Source organism: Meriones unguiculatus, chromosome 16, assembly GCF_030254825.1.
Source record: "Meriones unguiculatus strain TT.TT164.6M chromosome 16, Bangor_MerUng_6.1, whole genome shotgun sequence".
NCBI lineage: Eukaryota > Metazoa > Chordata > Mammalia > Rodentia > Muridae > Meriones > Meriones unguiculatus.
The window spans coordinates 2,355,792-2,376,594 of NC_083363.1; the positions used below are offsets into that span (position 1 = coordinate 2,355,792).

The window sequence follows — 20,803 nt, forward strand, 5'->3', positions numbered from 1 at the left end:
AGTGAATAAATTGTAAAAAATCAATTAAAAAAAAAGACAGTATGGAGAAGAAGGGGCTTTTGAGCTTTTTAGCTCTGTAGCTTGGGCTTTAGCTCTCTGGCTTTTGAGCTGGCAATTTAGGACTTTAGCTTAGGCTCTAGGTATTTTGTGCTTTTCCTCTGGGCTGTCAGGTGAGCTGGTAAACCTTTTCAGCGTTTTTACCATCTGGACCTGAGCTGAGAAGGAAGGTCAGGTGGGTGCTTTCTCTGCCTCTCTGAGCTAGCAGATTTTCACCCCAGCATGTGGCTTCTGAGTTTTTATTGGTAAAATAGAATGGTTGGGGTTTTCATTTTTTAACACAACACAACACAACACAAAAGCTGTAGATTTCTGGGCTCCTCCAGCACCATGTCTGCCTGCATGCTGCCGTGATTCCTGCGATAATGATAATGGACTAAACCTCTGAAACTGTAAGCCAGCCCAGATTAAATGTTTCCTTTTATCAGAGTTGCCGTGGTCATCGTGTCTCTTCACAGCAATTAACCCTAACTAAGACACCCTTCCTACTGACCTTAGTTCTGTAAACTGCTTGCTTCTGCAATGCTCCCCTGCAGCTGCCGGGTGAGAGTCAGGACAAGTTTTCATCCACAAGCACCACACTCTGCACTCTTGGGGCTTCATCTGGGTCCCGGAGTACCTGAGTGTAGTCCCAGCCAGCTGGAATAAAGACGTTGAATTGCGTATAAAGTGCATTGGAGTGGTCTTCTCTGGTAGGCTCCCTATCACACAAGGATCTCCTTCTGTAAACTGCTTTGGTCATGGTTTTTTGCCTAGCAATAAAGAGTAACAAATATAGAAGTTTGTATTAGTATTGTTGGGTCTGTTTTGTTCATAAATTAATGAATGTTTGTCTTTGCTAGTTTTAATGTCAACCTGACCCAAATTGGAGGCATTTTGGAAGAGGGAAAGACCCTCAACTGAGAAAATGCCCCCGTCAGACTGGCCTGTAGGAAAGCTGGTTGGGAATTTTCTTAATGAATGATTGATGTGGGAGGCCCCAGCCTATTGTCCTGGGTGCTTTAAGAAAGCAGGCTGAGTAGCCATGGGAGCCAGCCGGGAAGCCGCACCCCTGCCTGGCGTCTGCATCAGCTCCTGCCTCCAGGTTCCTGCCCTGCTTGAGTTGCTGTCCTGACTTCCTTGATTTTGTGCTGTGATGTCTGAGTGTCACTGAAATTAACACTTTCCTCCCCAAGCTGCTTATCGTGGTCATGGTGTTTCATCCCAGCAGAGAAGCCTTGAATGAGACAGAGAGCATGTGGCCTCTTTTTGGATTTGTGTTGTAGAGTCCAGAAATTAAGTCCTGAGGGCAAAGTTCATGCTATAGGACAAGATCGCTATGTGTGAGCCCCTGGGTGCAATTGTCAGCCTTTTAAAGAAAACAAACAACAACCAAAACTAGACAAAATTAATCAAGTCAAAGAAGTTCTTTTATTTTATTCTGAATTCGTTATTAATTGTATCTTCAAGTGAGAGTTTAAACATTCTGAGCTAAATAGAACTTTAATGCTTTTACGTGATCTGTGATGCCTTGTTTATATATCCTGGCAAACACTGAAGACCAGCTGAGACATCCAGCCTCATGGACTGAACAACTGCTGGATTCTTGGACTTTCCATTGGTTGACAGCCATTGTTGGACTAACTGGACCACAGCCCACAAGCTGTTCTAATGATCTCCTTTCCATGAATATTCTGTAAGTTCTATTCCTCTAGAGAGCCCTGATTAACACAGGGCAGGAAGTGTGTGCAGGGATCCTGGTGAGGGGGACGTTGATGGTGATGGTGGTGATGGTTCCAGGAAGCAGCCAGCCAGGGAACCAGTGGGTGCTGGTCAGTCTCCAGGCTCTGGTGCACTGCATGTGCCCAGGCCACACACAGCTCCAGTCTCTTCCAAAGACATGTCTCCAGCTACAGTCACAATCACTTGCTGTTGAGTGTGTGTGCGTGTGTGTGTGTGTGTGTGTGTGTGTGACCTCAGCAGGCCAGAAAGGGCCATTGAATACCATGGAACATAATTCTAGGTAGTTGAGAGGTGCTGGGAACCCAACTCTCCTCTCCTCTCCCTACCTCCTCTCCCTTTCCCTTCTCCCTCCTGTCCCTCTTCCTTGCCTCAAACACATTGAAAGCTTTTGAGTTGTGCAGAGAGTAAAGTGTAAACTCAGGTTTGTTTTTAGAAACACCCTTTCCACCATGGTTTTCGGAACCTGACCTCAGATGCCCCGTGAGTCTTGGCTACACACTAGCATGTGCCTTTGAGCAGGGACTGAGGCCTGGGATTCCCTTGCCTTTCTCCTGCTCTCTCTACCTCATGTATCCATGTCTAACCCATCATTTGTTGCTTGAAAAGTGTCATCCACATCTGTCCCCATGAAGGGAACAGATATTTTTTCTATCTTGAGATTTCTGACCCTTTTATATCTAAACTGTTACCAAGACTGTCTACTTAAATTTCTTAGGACACATTTTAAAATTGACCCCTAACAGAGACTGTTTACAGGGCAGGCATGGTGGTACATGCCTTTAATCATAGAACACAGGGAGGCAGAGGTAGGCAGATTTCTGTAAGTTCAAGGCCAGCCTCATCTACAAATCAAGTCTAGGATAGCCAGGGCTACAGAGATAAACCCTGTCTCAAAAACCAAAAAAGAAAAAAAGGGACTGTTTACATTGTCGGCATTTCTGTTGTAAACTACTTGGTTGCAGGAACTCTGGTTTTTTTCTCTCTCTCATGTAAATATATATATACACACACATTTATGTCTAATAGAGCATTTGCAACCATCAGAATGTTAAGGTCAGCTGGTTAAGTTAGAGATAGAATACTGCCAAGGGAACTTATTGGATATTTAATAAAGACATTTTATTTCAGAAAACACCGTCTTCCTGCGTTGGATGATGTGTGTATAAATGTTCTTATGGAGCGATATCTGGAAGATGAAATTAGTGGTGAGCAAGTCTAGTAACGGTAGATTTCTGAAGAGCAGAAAACGAACAGGTCTAATATACAGGTGCTGGCGTTGCCTGCTCAGGCTATTTCTTCTGCTGCTGCTGCTGCTGCTGCTGCTGTCCTGATTGCTGCTGCTGCTGCTGTCCTGATTGCTGCTGCTGCTGCTGCTGCTGTCCTCCCCCCTGGCATTGGGGTTCTGGTGGACACAGTGTAATCATGGGTCTGGGACACAGACATGGTGGCGGTTCCGGTATACAGATTTGGACACATTCCTGTTTCTTTGGGGGGCAGCAGGGGGGTGGCTCTGTATTGCAAGGTGGCGGTGGCGGTGGCGCAGCTTCACAACACACGACTTCCTGCACGCATTCAAACCGCACTCGAGATTCTTGTCTCCTTGGAGGCTCGCAGGTGCCCCTCCGCAGGCTCCCTCTTCTTTCTCTGTTCGCCGAATCACTTCGGCGCAGCAGTGTAAAGGACTCGCTGCGACATGACTGCAACACGGTGTCCTTGTTCTCTGCGCGATCTGTCACCTGGCATCTGGAAGCTGTCCTTGGGGGATTTCCTCGACCCGAGACACCTGGGAACAGAACTGGGTGTACAGCAAAAGCACGTCATTCAGGTATCCAGTATTTCCTTTCTCCCTCCCCCAAGGCTGACTCCCTTCTATGTCTTAAAACCAACAAACTGAGGATCACTGGAGATTTTCCCCCGAATCCAAAGCGATGACAATCACAGTGTAGATACTGATGTGACCTGGGTCTTAGGTAACCTAGACATTGATGACCAATAATAAAATGTAGATATTATTGACAAAACGCTGGATTCCTTTCAGTAAATTGGAAGACGGGTGAGAGGAAGGTGAAATGTAACGGGAAGAACTTGCCATTTGTTCAGTAGCTTAGGATAATGGAGGGTGGCTAGGGGCATAGGGAGTTTGTAGCTTGGGAAGACTGAAAGGAATTACTGAGGGAAGAAACAACTATCTCTTAAAAATAATAGCAATAGCTCATATTCGGCAAGTGTTATCACACTCTGATCAGCCACTTTCCATGAGTTTGTAGATTGTGTTAAGTGTGTGTTTTTGGTGGAAGGGCATGACATGCATGCCGTGCTCTTGAAGGCCAGAGGAGGCACAGGATTCCCTGTTCTGGTGTTCTGGATGGCTGTGAGCCACCAGGTGGGCATGGGGAATCAGGACCTCTGCAGGAGCAGTGGGAAGCTATCAATTACAAGCCCAGTATCCATTTTTGAACATTATATTAAATGGTCCATTTTTTACAGCAGCCAGGTAAGCTGGACACTGCTGGATATACACGCTAGCTCAGTCGTCAAAACTTCAGATTCCTTTAATTAGTGTGGGGAAACCAGCCCTTCTGTGCATCGATTTCTGTGTGATCTCATCAAACTCAGTTCACTTTGGGTAAGAAATTTGTGATTTTGTGTTGTAAACCCTCCCCTCTCCCTCATCAGTAAAAAGAACTGCCAACTTAAACTGTGAGGGTTCTTGCTGGGGCTCAGTGTGTACAGGGGCTCACTACCTCCTGACTGTCAAATAAAGTAGTTTTATTAAGGCAACAGAAATTTTCTTTACAGATTTTTTTTAAATGATGTATTTATTTTTTTATTTATACAGCACTCTGCCTGTATGTGTGCCTACAAGCCAGAAGAGGGCAGCAGATCTCAGTACAGATAACTGCTGGGAACTGAACCTGAGTTCAGGCAGTGCTCCTTACCTCTGAGCCAGCTCTCCAGCCTGGGGGAAATTCTGAGATGAATTCTAAGAACTACTGGGGCTCAGGAGGTGTTGAGAGGGGAGGGCGGGTGTTAGTGCTCTTCTCTAGCACTTCAGCCCCCCTGTGGCAATATCCCCAAAGCAGATGCTGGAAGCCTTAGACTTTGAATAAGAGGAACATTTGATGTGACCTTAGCATTATGTGCATCTATTCTGGGAGGAGAAGCGTGCAGTGCAGAAAGCTTGAGAGCGGTGCCAAGTGTGTGAGAGCAGCTGAGGAACTTACCCATAGGAGGCCAGGCTAAAAACAAAACACGGAAGAGGTGGCCACAGGGATTTTCTCAGCTGAGAGAACCCACCTTCCAACAGCTTTTCTTGAGAAAATTAATTTTGTATTTTATGTGTTTTTGTCTGTGAAAGGATGTGCCGTGTGTGTGTGTGTGTGTGTGTGTGTCTGTGTCTGTGTGTGTGTGCGCGCCCAGGAGGCCTGTGGAGGTGCAGCTCCCATGGGTGCTGGGATCAGAACTCAGGCCTTCTGAAAAAGCCTCGACTGTTCTTGAGCACTGTGCTTTCTTTCCATCCCCCACCCAGAGAGTATGGCCATCCACAGCTGTGCCCACAGAGGAGACCACTTTGTCTCAGACTAGTGATGTCAGGGTCACCCAGGTTTGGCCACATGCATTTCCTGTCTTTCCTCACTCTTCCACGACTCAGTTTAAACCCCATTCTCCTAATCAATTCAGAAAGTGTGCATTGTTGATCAGTGGTCAAAATCCTCATTGTGCTTTGGAATGTGTGTCAACCTGACAGGATTTTTCATTTAAGTGAAAACAGTTTGCCAGAGCACAGCAGAGAGGAAGCAACCTCCTTATGACAGACTGTCTCAGTGATTTCACCTTTCTACCACTGCAACCATTTAATACAGTTCTTCTGGCTGTGGTGACCCCCAGTCATAACATTACTTCATTGCTACCTCATAACTGCAATTGTGTAGCTAATATGGATGGTAATGTGAATATGCTTTGGAGATAGAGGGTTGCCACAGGGGTCGTGACCCACAGGTTGAGAACCTCTCGACTACATGATGGCACGTGTGCTCTTCCACATAACTGAATCACAAACAAGACATTATATTTACACAAAAGGAAAACAGTCAAGAAGGACCCACAACTGAAACCAGAGGGAACCATGTAACACATAATGATTCTTGCACATAGAAGAATTGGTAACTCAAGAAGATCTGGGAACACAAACTCCAGGGTGTTAACCATAGGAGTAGGGAGGCCAAGGGCGTGATGCAAACTTACTGAATTTCCGGGATCTGAAAGCTGAAAGAGAGAAAGGCAAACATGGCATCAGTTGCTGCTGGCTTTTCATTCCTTCCAAGCCCCAGGCCTCTGCACTGTGGAAGTGGTGTCATTGCTGTCCAAGGCCCATGGGCTTAAATGTTGGACACTTGGTTTCCTCTGCATGTAAACTCAGCTCTTTGGCGTAACAGGCCGCATTCCCATCTTCACTAGCCTTAATTTTTTTTTTTTTTTTTCAGTTATGACCTGAAATGGGAGCTCTTTAGGATGGTGCGGGCTTCTCCACAGCCCTAATTTCAAGACTGTGTCTCAGAGAATACTGAAGGTTGAGGGATGGGAGACACATGGTCAGGGAAGGCAGACAGACAAAAGGATTCAAACCTACACTAGGAAATGTGGAGGAAACGGGATGGAAAATTATTTGCCACCGAGTTCAGTGGTCAGATGTCAACAGGGCCAGTGCAGGTGGAGGCCAAGGATGCTACCCACACCGGAGGAGGCTTGAGAGAGAAGACCTGGACTTACCCGGGCCAAACGGAGCAAACACTTAAAAGGAAAAAGAAAACACAGTAGTTTTAGAATGAAGCATGTACTAGGTTCCCTTTAAAACCCCCTTGTATGACTAGAGAAAGGACTTAGTGAGGCTTTCTATCCCTCAAAAATGTGCTACCCTCTCCTAGCTGGTCTGAACCCCATGAATGACTTAGATACTCAGGGCATATTTATGGCCTGTTGGATCAGTTATAGGAGAGTAATAGACATTTTTTTTCCCCTCACAAAATAAAATTCAAAAAAGTGATTCTTTTCCAAGTGAAAAGTGTCATGAGTTTTAGGAGACTGGCAGGTTGCTAACATAAGCCTCTTTCTTTTTTTAATTTTCTTCATCTTACATCTCATCTACATGAGAACCACCATCCCTCATAGACTGCAGGAAGCCCATTGTAAACGTGTCTCTAAGCTTTGGTTATAGGTTTTACTTTTATTTTTTTTTTACATTCTCTAGGTTTTAATGATCATTCTAAATGTGATTTGAGAAGAACTTGGGGGAGAAGAAATATTCTAGACATGATATGGTAATAGCAGAAGATAGAAAAGAACTTTTTAAAGATTACTAATTGTGTGTGTTGTTTATGTTTATGTATGCGTTCATGTGTGTGTGTGTGTGTGTGTGCATGTGTGTGTGTGTGTGCATGTGTGTGTGTGTGTGTGTGTGTGTGTGTGTGTGGTGGTCTGGGCCTATCTAAAACTTCCCACCGTTTAGTCTGGGGACTGAACTGGGTTTGCCCGGCTCAGCAGCAAACTCCTTCCTCCCAGCAGTCCTCCCGCTGACTGTTCTATTCTTTACCTTTCATCATGTCCTTCAAGGTTCCGATTGCTTAGTGTGTCTTTATGATTTCTTTTTTGGTGTGTGGTAAGCTCACGTCATGGTTGAGGAAAAATCAATGACCCCACAACCTCATGAAAACTGTGGGCACTAGCACCACTGCAGGAGCTGATCTTCAGCTAAGAGTGCGCAGCCAAGAACGATTTCATACAACAATCTCATAGAGGTTATGGGCAATGCCAACGCTTCCTCTTTGCTCACAGGGCATTTAGGGGAAGAGATGAACTGCAATTATTTGACAAATGTGCTATCTTTGTGGGGATGGGGGCTCTAGAAAGCTGCTGGAAGGGGGTGAATTCCTGAGACAATGTCACCCAGGCTCCCGGCATGGCTCCCCCTAGCGTCCTACAGAGAAGGTGCCTCAGTACTAACAGGCAGGGTTTATCATTCTGTTATTAAGTCATATCTCCTGGAGAGCATACTGCACCGTCCAAAGGACTAGCGGCCTCTGGCATCAGCAATCCCGTGTGTAAAAGCAGGTGCTGCTGTCACAGAGCACTACCAACTCCCCTGCTAGTGGGTGGGGACTGTCACCTTGACACATGAAAAGCTAAGACTGGGCTGGGAGAGACAGATGAGGACTGAAAAGTGCAGAAGCACACACTTCTTCAGAAAATGTGGAGGCAGGTTCTGCATTTAGTGGTGAAGGATTTCTTTAAAATCCTCCAGCAGGAATGATGGTAAAGGAGACGTGTGCCCCGTGTTTGGGATCACTCCTTAGGGCATGTTTGTGCAGACAGAATCACAAGCACCCTGAAATCACCAGGCCCTCACTGCAATGTGGCATTTGTTTCTAAAGGGCGAGTGGAGAATGAAAACAGGACCTCTATCAAAAGTCAGACTAATTATCCTTAAAGTTTCCTCTGCATAAGTGAACCCCGCCCTACAGGGCCTTCATGCTCATCTGCAGTCTCCGTTCCGTGTCAGTGCAGGCTAGTCACTGCACAGCAGTAAGTTCTTCAGCACTCGAGGGGTTCTAGACAGCAGAGAAGGAAAGGGCGTTGGAGGACACGAATCCAGAATCTCTTCTGGGAAAGGTTTCAAATGATATTGAAATGTAGAAAGAGATGAATAAAGAACTTACCAATAGGCACGGAGTAACTGGCAGGACGGCATGAAACAGAAACACATTAGCAGAATATTTGAAACAAGGCTCTTTCTTTGTTTTGCTCCCCTCTAACCCAGAGCTAATCATTGCTCTCCTGTGGGCACCAGACCTCCCCCAGGGAAGCTGTCTAAGGTGAGAGCAGGGCGTTTTCTAAAGGCAGGGGCTGCTCTGATGTGACTGGCTGCCCTGTGCATGGCTCCCTTTTCCCAGCCAGCAGGAGGGTTCCTGCAGAGCAGTCAGAGACCTCAAGCTGGCTGCACTCAGCCCCTCCTTCCCACCTTCTGAGTGTGTCCTGTACCCCTCCTGGCCATCTCTGTGTCTGTTGTATTGTCCTCCTTAGCATGGGAAGTTTTATTTCTTATGAAAAGCTGTCTTCAGGCGGGAGAGATGGCTCAATGGTTAAGAGCACTGACTGATGTTCTGGAGGACCCAAGTTCAATTCCCAGTACCCACCTGGAAGCTCACAACCATTCGTATCTCCAGAACCCTCACATAGACATACATGCAGGCAAAGCACCAATGCACATGAAATATAAATAATTACATAATCAATTTACCAAAAAAGCTGTTAGGAAAATGTCGTTTGGGGGATTTTTTTCTCAACTTTCTATCATGTGTTTATCTTTCTACCGAGTGAATCATAACAGATTGCTTAGTAAGAGGATGGGGCAGGTAGTCATAAATAGAAACATCCCACCGAGATCATGAGGAACAGCGTTCTGCCCATTTTGGGATCCCTAAGTCTACCGGATTAATGAAAAGAAAATGCACTTACAGATAGGTAGTGCTACAGGGGCTAAAATTCAAACACAGACAGTTAGTGTGGGCTTACAGCAGCAACAGGGGTGACAACAGCAGAATTCTAACGGTAACTTCTTTCCAGACAGGAATCCTGGGCTGAGAAGAGACCCTCCCAGCCCTTCATTAAGAGTGTTTGGGGTCTGTTGTTTTTCTTACAGTAACAGTCATTTTGAAAGGATGGAAAAGTGATGGATGAGTCATTGTCCCTTTGTTAGTTTCACTGGAAAATGAAATACCGTAGGGTGCAGACAAACTCCGTTTCTCTGGCTTTTGCCCCCAATTTTGTTACTTAAATTTTCAGGACTTTTCCTGTTTCCCTTGTGTCTATGTAGTGGAAAATGTGTTCTTTCTGTTGATGAGTCGGGAGAGCTTACACAGCTCTAACTTCTGTTTGCCAGTTTCATTCCACTTAGTCCAGGGGGCAGAACTTTGTGAGTTACTGGGGTGCTCTAGTGCAGCTAGGTCCGGGAGGTTCAGGGCGGTAGCAGGTGTCCCTGTTTATTTGTCCCCCTCTCTGAGCACTTGTGTGCCATGGTGTGCATGTGGGGGTCAGAGGTCAACTTGAGGACTTGGTTCTCCTCATCTTTCACTCTGTGAGTCTTCCTTGTATTCCACCAAGACCCCCAGGAGCCAGACTATGCATACAAGAGCAAAGAGCTTTATTCAGGCCCCTGCTTGGTCTCTTCACTGTCACCAAGGCATGGGATCAGAGAGTAGAGCCCAAACAGCTGCTTGCCAGGGTTTTTATTTTTATTTGAGCAAGAACCTGGAATTCCAGCTTCACAGTCACATGACTGGATGACATTCAACAGTGGCAAGCCTGCTACAGAGTGATTGGCTAACTGACAAAACTAACTTTGAGCAAATTCCCTACAGACCACAGGAATGTTAGATCAGCACAGATCTGTGCCCCGCACAGATGCCCCACCCTGAGATAAGATACCTTCCCATTCTTGTGGTTACCTCAGCCTGTTCCTTGGGTAAGTAATTTTATGGCTTTGTTTTGGGGGATGATTACTTTTAGGGGAGGGAGTCAGGTCTGGTCCTTTCGTTCCCACTTCAAACAGGATACACCCTCAAATCTTTGAGATGGGTCCAAGGGCTAGCACTGAGACTTTGTAATGGAAGACATATTTGTGCAAGGGGCACAAAGAATGACTAAAAGAAACAGAACTAAGGGCAAATTTTCTGGAATCGAGTCATTTGACAATATAAGAACCTGTTCTTTATGCCAGGGAACCTTTTTGACTTAGCATGTCAGCCTGTTAGGTAGGATAAAGGCAGACAGACTTCTCCCGTAACTTCTTCAGGCTTACATTGGATGTATTGGGGACCCAGCAAGGCTGAACGGCTCGTAAAAAGCTAGGCAAATGGGGAACCATCTAATTAGCAATCCAGTTGAAGAGATAGGGAGCCATCATATCGGCTGAAATGGTTTACTTCGGCCTTCAGCAACTCCAGATCTCAGCTTACAGTCCATAGCTGACCCCTGAATGGAGCCTGTCAGCCAGGTGAAAATCTGCCGAGACAAATTTACACTAGAGACAGAAGTTAAAATTTGTCTAGTAAATGGGGAATGTTAGGCATCCCAAGAGCAAGGAAAAACTCATCTGGGTCCATTTGAACTATGGCAGATTCAGGTCTTACAACTTTTTGATTTCCTGAAAATCATATTAATTTTAGTTTACAAAAGGAAGCATATTGTATTGTGATCCATACTTTAGAAAACACAGATAACAGGGGTCTGCAAGACAGCAGGAGTAGACTCATGCCACTAAGACCTAGTAAAAGCTATGGCTTTTGGGTCAGAGATATACACGTTAGACAGAGATGTTTTTAGAATATTTAGAAGCACCTTTAAGTCTATCTCCAGAAGACAACCAAAAGGAAATTAAAATCTCTAGCTTGTGACTGGAAAATAAGCAATCAGTGCTCCATCATCTTTCCGAAACTCTATTGGTCAGTGTTGCAACTCTGAAATTCTGAAATCTTATAACAACACAAGCACAATAGCATAGAGGGAGGGAGAAATCTGAAATATCTCCCATTTTCAATATGCCTTAAAGTACTTTCTTATATCATTACAACTTGTTTTCACATACCTTAAAACGCCTTTTTAGACCCACAAACACTTTACGGCTTGCATTTACCAACCTTAAAATACCTATTTAGACCCTCCAACCTTCCTTGCATTTACCAACTTTGAACCATCTTCTTAGAGAGGCTTTTCTTCATGACTTTCATTTACCAACCCTGGAACATCTTCCTTGAGCCTCAAGTTTTTTAGATCCTCATAACTTAAACTTTCATATCCTCAGACCTAACATAAACGTCACATCTTTCTATCCAGTTATTCACCATAAGACATAGGCAATTAACATGAAACCTGTGAGCAAGGCAAACATGTTTGCCTTTCTAAATAAGGGATCTAGCACCTAGTGGTTGTAACTTGCTAATTAATTGACCAATGAACTAACAGTGGATCTAATTGTCTGATCTTTAGCTGCAAAACTACCATTAGTTAAGCTTAGCCATTAATGTTATCAGAGACCTGAGAAGAATAAATTATAAGCTAAATAAATGTATCAGTCTATGTACCAGTCAAGATGACAGAGATGACTAGTCAGTCCACCCTCTAGGCAATTGTCCCTCACTCCTGTGGTTTCATGGCATCACGAGCAGAGGTGGTCTGGCCATCAGGCGCAGAGGATGAGAAAAGGTTTCTGTTGGAAAAGAATATCAAAACTGATCTCACCTCGCCTTCAGCAATGTGAAACAATGACACTCCAGGTGTCCACAGCTTTGTCCACAGTTTAGTTAGGGCCCTAGTGGTGGGCCAGTTGGGGCAGCATCGCCTAGTGGTGAGCATACCCCAATCTAGAGTTGAAGTCATCTTCATTGTGCCCAAATCCTTTTGGAGACCTTGGGGAGCTACTGCCAAAATTTTGGGACTTTGTGTCATAGTAAAACCTACATGCATTAGATGCCATATTCAGCAGATCTCTGACAAGCTTGAGGGCCAGCATATTTGAGGTACTCTTTGTCTGTCTTTAGTCACCTACTCTAACCTGCACCCTGTAACACAGACTGCCATAATCTCTAATTCTGGCATATTCTGTAGTTAAGTGTTTTAGAACCATAACTATTTTAAATAGATCTTATATAGGCAAACTTTGTAGTTACCTATCCTAGGCTTAACCTTGAAAACATAAACAAGAGACTAGGTAAAGCTCAATCTTGTAACCAACTGCAGTCATTAGCATAACTTTAAATATACTTCTGAACTAAAGTCAAGGCAAAGCTTTCAAACATACAGTTCACAGAGGGACTGGCAAGTCTTGCTGATCCTACTATATCGCATCATCAAGACTGAACCACAAAAGTTTAAAGGACGAAAGTTTCACTTCCCACTAAACAGAGAACTGAACACAGCTGGCAGCCATCAACAAGATGGTGGTAAAACCACGGCTTCACACTCCTTATCCTTGAGCCGACATGGTGGCCAGCCACATGCTGTTACGGGCTTGGTGGGCGACGTAAAACATCCACAGCAAACGCACTGTGGAGCAGCTGTGGTCTCCCGTAACCAAGTTCTAACATTGTAATCAAGGAAGTCTTAGAATCAACCACATAATGGAATAGTGTAGAACAATTTTAAAACTGCACTTGACCTATTCTGGCCATACCAAACCTATCCGCCAGAAGAGACAGCATTAATCCAATCATTCAGGAACTGGCAAAAACACAGGCAGCCAGGCACACTTCAGATCAACCTGTTAATCTGAATAGATGTTCACAAACCAGGGTTGAATCACACTTACAGCATGCTCCAAAATACAATTTAGAATTATATATATATATTGATGTCTTTATATATTATGTATATATAATATAATATAATATAATAATAATAAATGCATATTATATTATAATATACTATAATATATTATAATATATATATCCATAAAGATAATATTACAAAATACCTGATAAACTTTAAAATGTTTTACAGCTTTAAACACATTTTTAAAAGAAATCTGTTTTTGCAATATCAAAATAAAGTACCCATTTTAGGAGTGAAGTCACAAAGCATAACCATAATTTAAAAGTCAAAACCAAATTTCACCAGTGTAAACAATTTAGTCTGTAAAATCAATGCCAATTTAAAACGAGACTTGTCTTCTTAGTCTAAAAGGAGATAGGATGATAAACAGAATTCATTACGACTAAGAGATTCTGTAATTGTTTTGCCCCATGGCACACCACATGGCAATTTCAAGATGGCAGAGTCACATTACACGGAGGCCACAAGTTTGCTATTTAAAAAAAAAAATCTGTGTTTCTACAGACGTTACAAAGACATATGCACACATATGTGTTCTAAACGAGAGTTTGAATTTAAACCTTAAACACATCCAGTAACTGTTAATCTATAACCAATACGTATAGAACATATGGACCATTTAAGAGCAGTCACAGGTGAACATGTAGCGGCCACACACACATTTAAACAGACAAAGCTTTCCTTTTCCCTCCAGCTATTTTAGGCACTTTGTTAGTGGCTGGCAGTGTTGCCTGGGCACCACACGCTGCAGCCATCCCTTGATATGCCTCCTCACCTCTGCCCTCTCATGCTGACCCCCAGAAGAGAAGTGGCCGCCCTGTAGGACTAAAAATGCACACTCTGTGCACCCACCCGCCTTCCCAGCAGGCTCTTTCCCACCCACAGCTAACGGCTAGAGGAGCAGAGCTTGTGGACCATGGTTCGAGTCACTCTGCCAGGGAGGACCTGTGGCTTGTGCTTGAGCTGCCGAGATCCATGGCTCTGTTGGCCTAAAACTAAACTCAAGTTTCACCCATGGTTAAATCAATTCAAGAAGACCCACCATGAAATGACAAGGACAAGGACATTCATGAACAGCCACAGATGTTCCCAGGGAAAACTTGGCCAACCAGGGAATTGTGGCAGTAACATTTGCTGGATCCAGAACCAAAGACTCAATTTGAGAGATCCCAGGCTCTTCCCCAAACCAAAACCAATGAGAACTGACGTGCGCCCAAAGACGTGGCAAGAGCATCTTCCACAGCTCAGGCTGAGGGATTCACAGTGCGTCCACCAATCCCAAGGGCCAGTTCCAACTCCCTTGCAAAAGAAAACTGAAACCAAGAAAGTAGACACCAGAAACAAGAACACAGACACAAAGAAACACAAAATAAAAACCAATATCTCTGAGACACAGGCATACATGGACAGACATGAAGAGAGCACTCCACATGCCAGGAGTCCTGGGGTTGGTTGTGGGGATCCCAGAGAAGCACCAAATGTTATGCCCAGATCTCAGGATCCCCAAAGACCACCAGGAGCTGGACCACGCGTGCCAGAGCAAAGAGCTTTATTCCAGCTTAAGCTCAGGCTCTCACAGTGGATCAGAAAGGAGAGCCCCCAGCAGCTGCAAGGCAGAACTTTTATTTGGAGTTTGAGCAAGAACCAGGAATTCCCAGCTTAGCAGTTACACAACTGGATGACATTCAGCAAGGGCAAGCTTGTTACAGAGTGATTGGCTAACTAACGTGATTAACATTGAGCGAGCTATCCAGAGGCCTCAGGGATGTTAGGTCAGTGGGGTGCCCGCACAGATGCCCCGCCCTGAGATACCATCCCATTCTTGTGGTTACCTCAGGCTGTACCTTGGGTAGGTAAAAGTATGTCTTTCTTCTTCAGACTGATGACTTTGGGGGGAGGGGGCCAGGCCTGGTCCTTTCATTCTGACTGTGCTAAAACCCTTTGACTCTAGCAAGACACTTTCCAGGAGAATAGTGCCGTGCTGATGTTCCCAGTACTCACTGTGCCCTATGCTGTAAGATCAGGACATTGTGGAAGTTGGGGGCCCTTAGTCTATCCTAACTGGAGACAGACAGGCCTGCACTGAGCAGGTGCTGTACTTGTCAAAGAGAACGTTCTTAGAATTGCAGCAGTCGGTGAAGCCAGCGCAGAGAGCTCGGATTCCCACGGGTCCTCTTCAGTGAGGGTAGAAAGAGACTCTCAGGTTCTCCTAACGAGGCTGGCTTAGTGGTCAGACGTAGGAGCAGTGGAGGGACTTTTTCCACCTTGGCTCCTGCTGACCCTCCTCTGCCTGGCATCTGTAGGCCCTCCATATTTTTTAATGGAGTACATCTGAGTTGATTTACCTTTGCTAATTCAAATCCCACTTACCTATAAACTCCAACAAGGAAAACAGCAGGTGACATTTCCCCCCAAGGTGACAATTTGGACAAACTCCTCGACACAGCAGGAGTACTTTCTGCCATGCTGTACTAGAAGGACAGTAGCTCAACAAAGTGTTACACATTTTAGGAGGCAGCAGAGGATAACAGGCATGCCCTGAACAAGGGAAGGGTGCTGTGTGGGGACATGAGGGTGCTAACTACTTTGATGTGGTGACTACACATCATATACACACAACAAGCTATACACAGTAGCACATCAATATAAGCACAATCACGCCATTGCAAATAAGTTAAAAACAGAGCAACCTGATTTAAAATAAAGGAGCATGCCTGACTGCAAGTCACCTTCAGGCAGCTGATTGTTTGATTTGTCATCTGTAGGGTTTGAGTTTTCTGAAATATTTACCCGTGACATTCAAGGAAGCTGTTCAAAAGAAAACAAGAGGAAATTCTGGTGGGTCCAGAAGGACAGCGTGTGCAGGGACTGACCCTGGAAGAGGCCAGCAGACCACTTACCTGGAGCTTGTTTCACTGTAAAAAAAGAAACAGGAAAATAAATGACCACACAGTTTTTGGAGGAAGAACACAGCTACTTCTTAAACTCTGCAACAAGTTCTAGCAAAAGGACAGTGAGGGACTGCCACATTCTCTTCTGAACCCACTGAGTTTGGTGACATCTCTGAACTATGGGACATTTTTGAAGACAGTAGTGTCACTGGGGGAGGCTATTTTTTTTCCCATTTTTCTCCCTAACAGTTTGAAAATTCACTGTTTAATTTTTTTGTCCTTATCTTTTCTTATCCTTCTGTTTGCATCTTTGGAAAGATAGTGTTCAGTTGTGATCATTGCATTATGGCTCAGTCGTTTTTAATTTCCTTTTAGAAAACAGTTTTCTCCTCAATAAGAGCAATTATTTAATGGGGTGGCCATTATTTCTCAGCATCTGGCTTGAGGGTCATCTAAGGAGGTTTAGTTTGAAGAACTTGATAGGATATGTTAGTTCATCATTTCCTCCTGTGTGTGTTAGCAGTAATAGCTGATTAGGTGCAGTATGTATACAGATGTCAAGTGCCAAGTTCACTGCTTGGCACAAGGTAAGTACCTAGTAGATACCATCACAGTACTTCACCAGGCATTAAGCCTTTCAACTGTCACCTCCAAACGGCTATGGATAGCTGAGAATGGAGCAGGCTGCTGGGAACAGGGGGTAAGAAACCAGAAACTGGAGACTCTGGGATTCTGTAAAGCTAGAAATCCATGGAAACTTTGGGACTTGGGACATTCACAGTATAAAGCTGGGACTCGACCACAGGAAGTTAATGAGAATACAGTTGAGAAAAACACAGGACTCAGGTATTATAGGTGGTCCAGGTTTGCTCATGAAACAAATGAACAAGTTAGTAAAGGTTTTTATGAAACAAAAATTTGTTCATGAGTGTGACTCCTGCTAAGAGGGGTGTTTTAGCAGGGTGGCTTTGTCTTGGAATGACATGAAATGAAGGGCCCAAGGCTAGTGAGTGAGCACATACTTTCTCCCCCATCTGGTCCCTGCACAACTGAGGAAATGGCCCACAGTGTCCTGTGCTGTCTGAGATGAGCTACCATCTTGGTCTTTCACTGTCATCTGATGCTCACTTATGGGCATCAGGGGACAACTTATGGGAGTTGGTTCTCTTTTCACCATGTGTGTCCTGGGGAAGGAATTCAAATCATCAGGTTGGCAGTGAGAGTCTTTACCTGCTGGGCCACCTTGCTAAGTGTGAGTGAGCTTGTTCAGAGGCTGAAGATTCCCCTGAGACTTGCTCATGGGGTTTTGTTCATACGTGGCCAAGCAGCAGTCTTGTTAGACCTGAGTGTGAGCTCATGCTCCCAGGCTGGGTGACAGCACTGCTGGGGAAGACTCCTCTGTTTCTTGGGAATTCAAGGCCGCAAGGCTGTTTGAGGCAGCAGCTTTGTCAGCATCTGAGAAGTGCACCTTTGACTGGAAAAGGCTTCAGTTCTGGGATGCCTTCACACCTCTCCAGGGAGAGGAAACCACACCAGGGCTGTTCTAGTGCCTCCTCCTGGGTCTCAGAAGCACAGAAGGTTGGACAGTTTTAAACTGTCCTTATTCCTCTTGCTAGCTCTGATGTTTTGGTTGACAGTGCTGATAGAACATTAGAGTTTCACACTGTGAGCAGAGTCAGCATCAGGGAAAGATCTATCACCTGTGTTGGCCTGCTCTGACACACTGGCTCTCTCTGGTGGCAGAGCAGACTTGGGCTGCTTCTTGGCTTCCCTCCCTCTGAGGCTTTCATGGGGGCTTGTCAGGGTTACTCACCATTTTTTTTACAGCGCAACCATCTCACAATCATAATACCCAGAAAAGCAAGTACCAGCACAAACAAGGTGACAGGCCAATTTATATCTGAAAGAAAAAAACACCTACAGGCTTGGGCCATGTCATGGACAGGGACAACTGCTGGCATCATGTAGCTCTGCCCCTACCCCTTCTCCCTCAACTCTTAATTGACTTTACTGTTGTTTTCAGATGGGTCTCACCTAGCCCACAATGGCTGTGCTCTCACTGTGTGGCTGAGGCCAGTGTTGGTTACTGACTCTGCCTTTGCCTTCCATGCTCGGGGATTACAGGCCACATGGAAAACCCTGGTGTTTGGATTTATCTTTCTTATGTTTGTGTCATTCCTGTCACAGCCCAGTTTAGCTCTTACTCCTGTTCTCTTTGTTTTGTACTAAGGACGGTGGTGGCTCTAACCCTTCCTTTAAGTGGGCAATCTGAGAGATACCCTTTGTGGTGGGGTCCTCCTCTCAGGCAGGAAAGGTTGGAGAGATCAGTGGTCTGGCAATGCAGTCTTCTGAAGTGTGAGAAAAATAATGGGACTTCTATGTTTGTGTGTGTTTACAGTTTAACCTGTTATGCATACATTTCCCATTTTGACTAAAACATAAATATTAGTATATTTGTACATCCATGACATTTATATATAATATACAAACATGGAGAAAGCATACTCCATTTTTTTATTTGCATAGATAAGCAATCAAAAGTTTTGGAGGCCCTGGAAGGATGCTGTCTGAGGTAGTGATATCAATCTGAGTCATGAAAGGACAGACATTTCTGATCAGTGAGGAAGACTCTGGGGTTGTTGCCCAGTGAGCCACATAAGAAGGATCTATGTGAACTATGTTACAGACCTGAGGGGATAATGTACACTATGTTTATATAACAGAGATGTATTTGATAATTAAGATAGAGCAGAAAAGACAGGGGAAAACATTCATAGCAACTGCAAAACTGTGACAGTGAAATCTGAAGAATATCAAACTTTGGGTGACTAAGGAAGTAGATTATTCCACAGTCAGGGCTACTTTCAAAGAGCACTAGTGGGATCCACATCACTGGGCACCCTCACCCCCCAAATCGGCAGACAGGGCAAATGTCTTCTGGGTCTTTCCAGATGTCTGGCAAGGTGAGAACATTCTCCTGCCAAACCCACCTTCAGAGATTTGCTGAGAATTCACCTCTAAAGCCATCAGCTTGTCTCCACCAGGAGAGCCAGAAACTCTGGTCAAAGTGAGATAAGCTAGGATGGTGAGCTCAAAGGAAGACCCTGAAAGCATCTGGCCCTTTGCTCAGTGTCCAAAGTGCTCCTGAGGGGCAATTGGAAGGTGGATGTTCATCCCATGTGCAGGGGCTGGGTGGGGAGGAATGAAGTGGTCATTTCTCAGAGCTGAGGCAGATTGTGGAGTGACCAGTACTGTAGGAAGGATGGTGGGGGTTGGGGGTGGACTATGGCCTGCCATCTGATGAGTTCAAACCTCATAGAACAAAGGAGAAGATTGCTCTAGAGCTGAGGTGACCAGGGGCAACTTTCCCTCATCTTTCCAGAGAAATGACTCAGAATGGAAGAGTGATTGGACAGGAAACCAGGTAGGAAAGCAAGCCAGTTCTGTTAATGCCCCCAAGACAAGGCTCTTGAGAAAGCAGCTATCAAGGAAAGAGAGAGAGAGCCGGAGAGAAAGCTGATTCTTACCCAGGTGTGTCATTTTCCTGTTAGTGTCTTCAATGAGTTCTTCCTCATCTATTTTTTTCTCAGAGAGAGCTCAAGATAAAACATGTGCCTTAAGGCCACTGGACTCTGAGCTGTGGGAGCCCGAGTGTCAGGGGGACCCTCGTAGACAAAGATGTAGAGGGCCTCCCAGGAACTGTGTGGCTTAGGTTGATCAGCTCTGCACAGGATATGGCCTCTGAAGGTTCCACATCCTGTGTCATAATAAAGTCTCAGAACGTGCAAGAGACAAAGGAAGTTCCTTTGAGGCAGGGGCTTCTGAAAGACCTTTTATGACCCCTTATCCACCCTTTCATGGATGTTGAACCCACACATGGCCTCACACTGTTGGCCTTTATAGTCTGGACTCTTAAGTGTCAAAGACCAGCTTTGACATGGACAGAGGAAAGACTGAGGAGATGTATGCAAAGCTGGCTGGATAAATCAGTCTTCAGAGTTTTGTTTTGTTTTATTTTGTTTTGTTTTGTTTTCTGACGGTTTATGACTTAGTTGGTTACACTATGGTTCTTTTACTCAGAGATGCACAGCAGACCTTTTTAATAGGCTCAGAGACACAGAGGCCCAGGGGTTCTTTAACCCCTTTTTCAGAGAGAGAGACACAGAGAGAAGGAAAATCATGTTTCCCCACACATTCCATAGTTATCAGCTCATGCACACATACAGGCAAACAATCAGACATGCAGACATGTACACATTCATACACATTCAAGCGGCCCCATTATGCATGCATGTCATGCGTAGATACACAGATGTTCATACATTTGTACATATAGATATATTTATGCAGACAATCAGACATTCATACATATAAGCATACACAGACAATCAGACAGACAGACACATATATGGTGGTTGTTGGGTAAAGGAAAACTCCAATCAACAACTTTATTTCTGTCGTGGGTTTTATACCCTCTGGACAAAGGTTCTCAATGTAACAAAAATTACCTCATTCCGGAATGGATCCAACCCTTACATAAAAGGCAGTTGCAGTAGGACCACTGACTGTAAGTTCTTTCATCAGAACTCTATCTAACCAGATGCATTCGCTCACTATTAGCTTAACGCAGTGCTCTTATCTATCCTTATCATGAGTTCAAAGCCCTTTTGTCTTTTTCTTATTTCATATGTCCATTATGTGTTCAAAGGATAGGTTTTCCATCAAGGTCTTTCTATGAAACAGCTGTCTGT

General features: G+C 44.7%; 1 protein-coding gene across 1 annotated transcript; it reads right to left on the reverse strand.

The window, feature by feature from the left end:
- Nucleotides 1–2,915: 2,915 nt before the first annotated feature.
- LOC132648293 (phospholipase D A-like) lies at nucleotides 2,916–19,696 on the reverse strand. The gene is made up of 4 exons (XM_060369083.1): nucleotides 19,580–19,696; nucleotides 17,866–17,952; nucleotides 16,062–16,076; nucleotides 2,916–3,562 (listed from the first exon to the last, which is right to left on the reverse strand). The coding sequence occupies exons 1-4, from the start codon at nucleotides 19,590–19,592 to the stop codon at nucleotides 3,069–3,071; spliced, it is 609 nt and encodes a 202-aa protein (XP_060225066.1). The 5' UTR covers nucleotides 19,593–19,696; the 3' UTR covers nucleotides 2,916–3,068.
- Nucleotides 19,697–20,803: the final 1,107 nt, after the last annotated feature.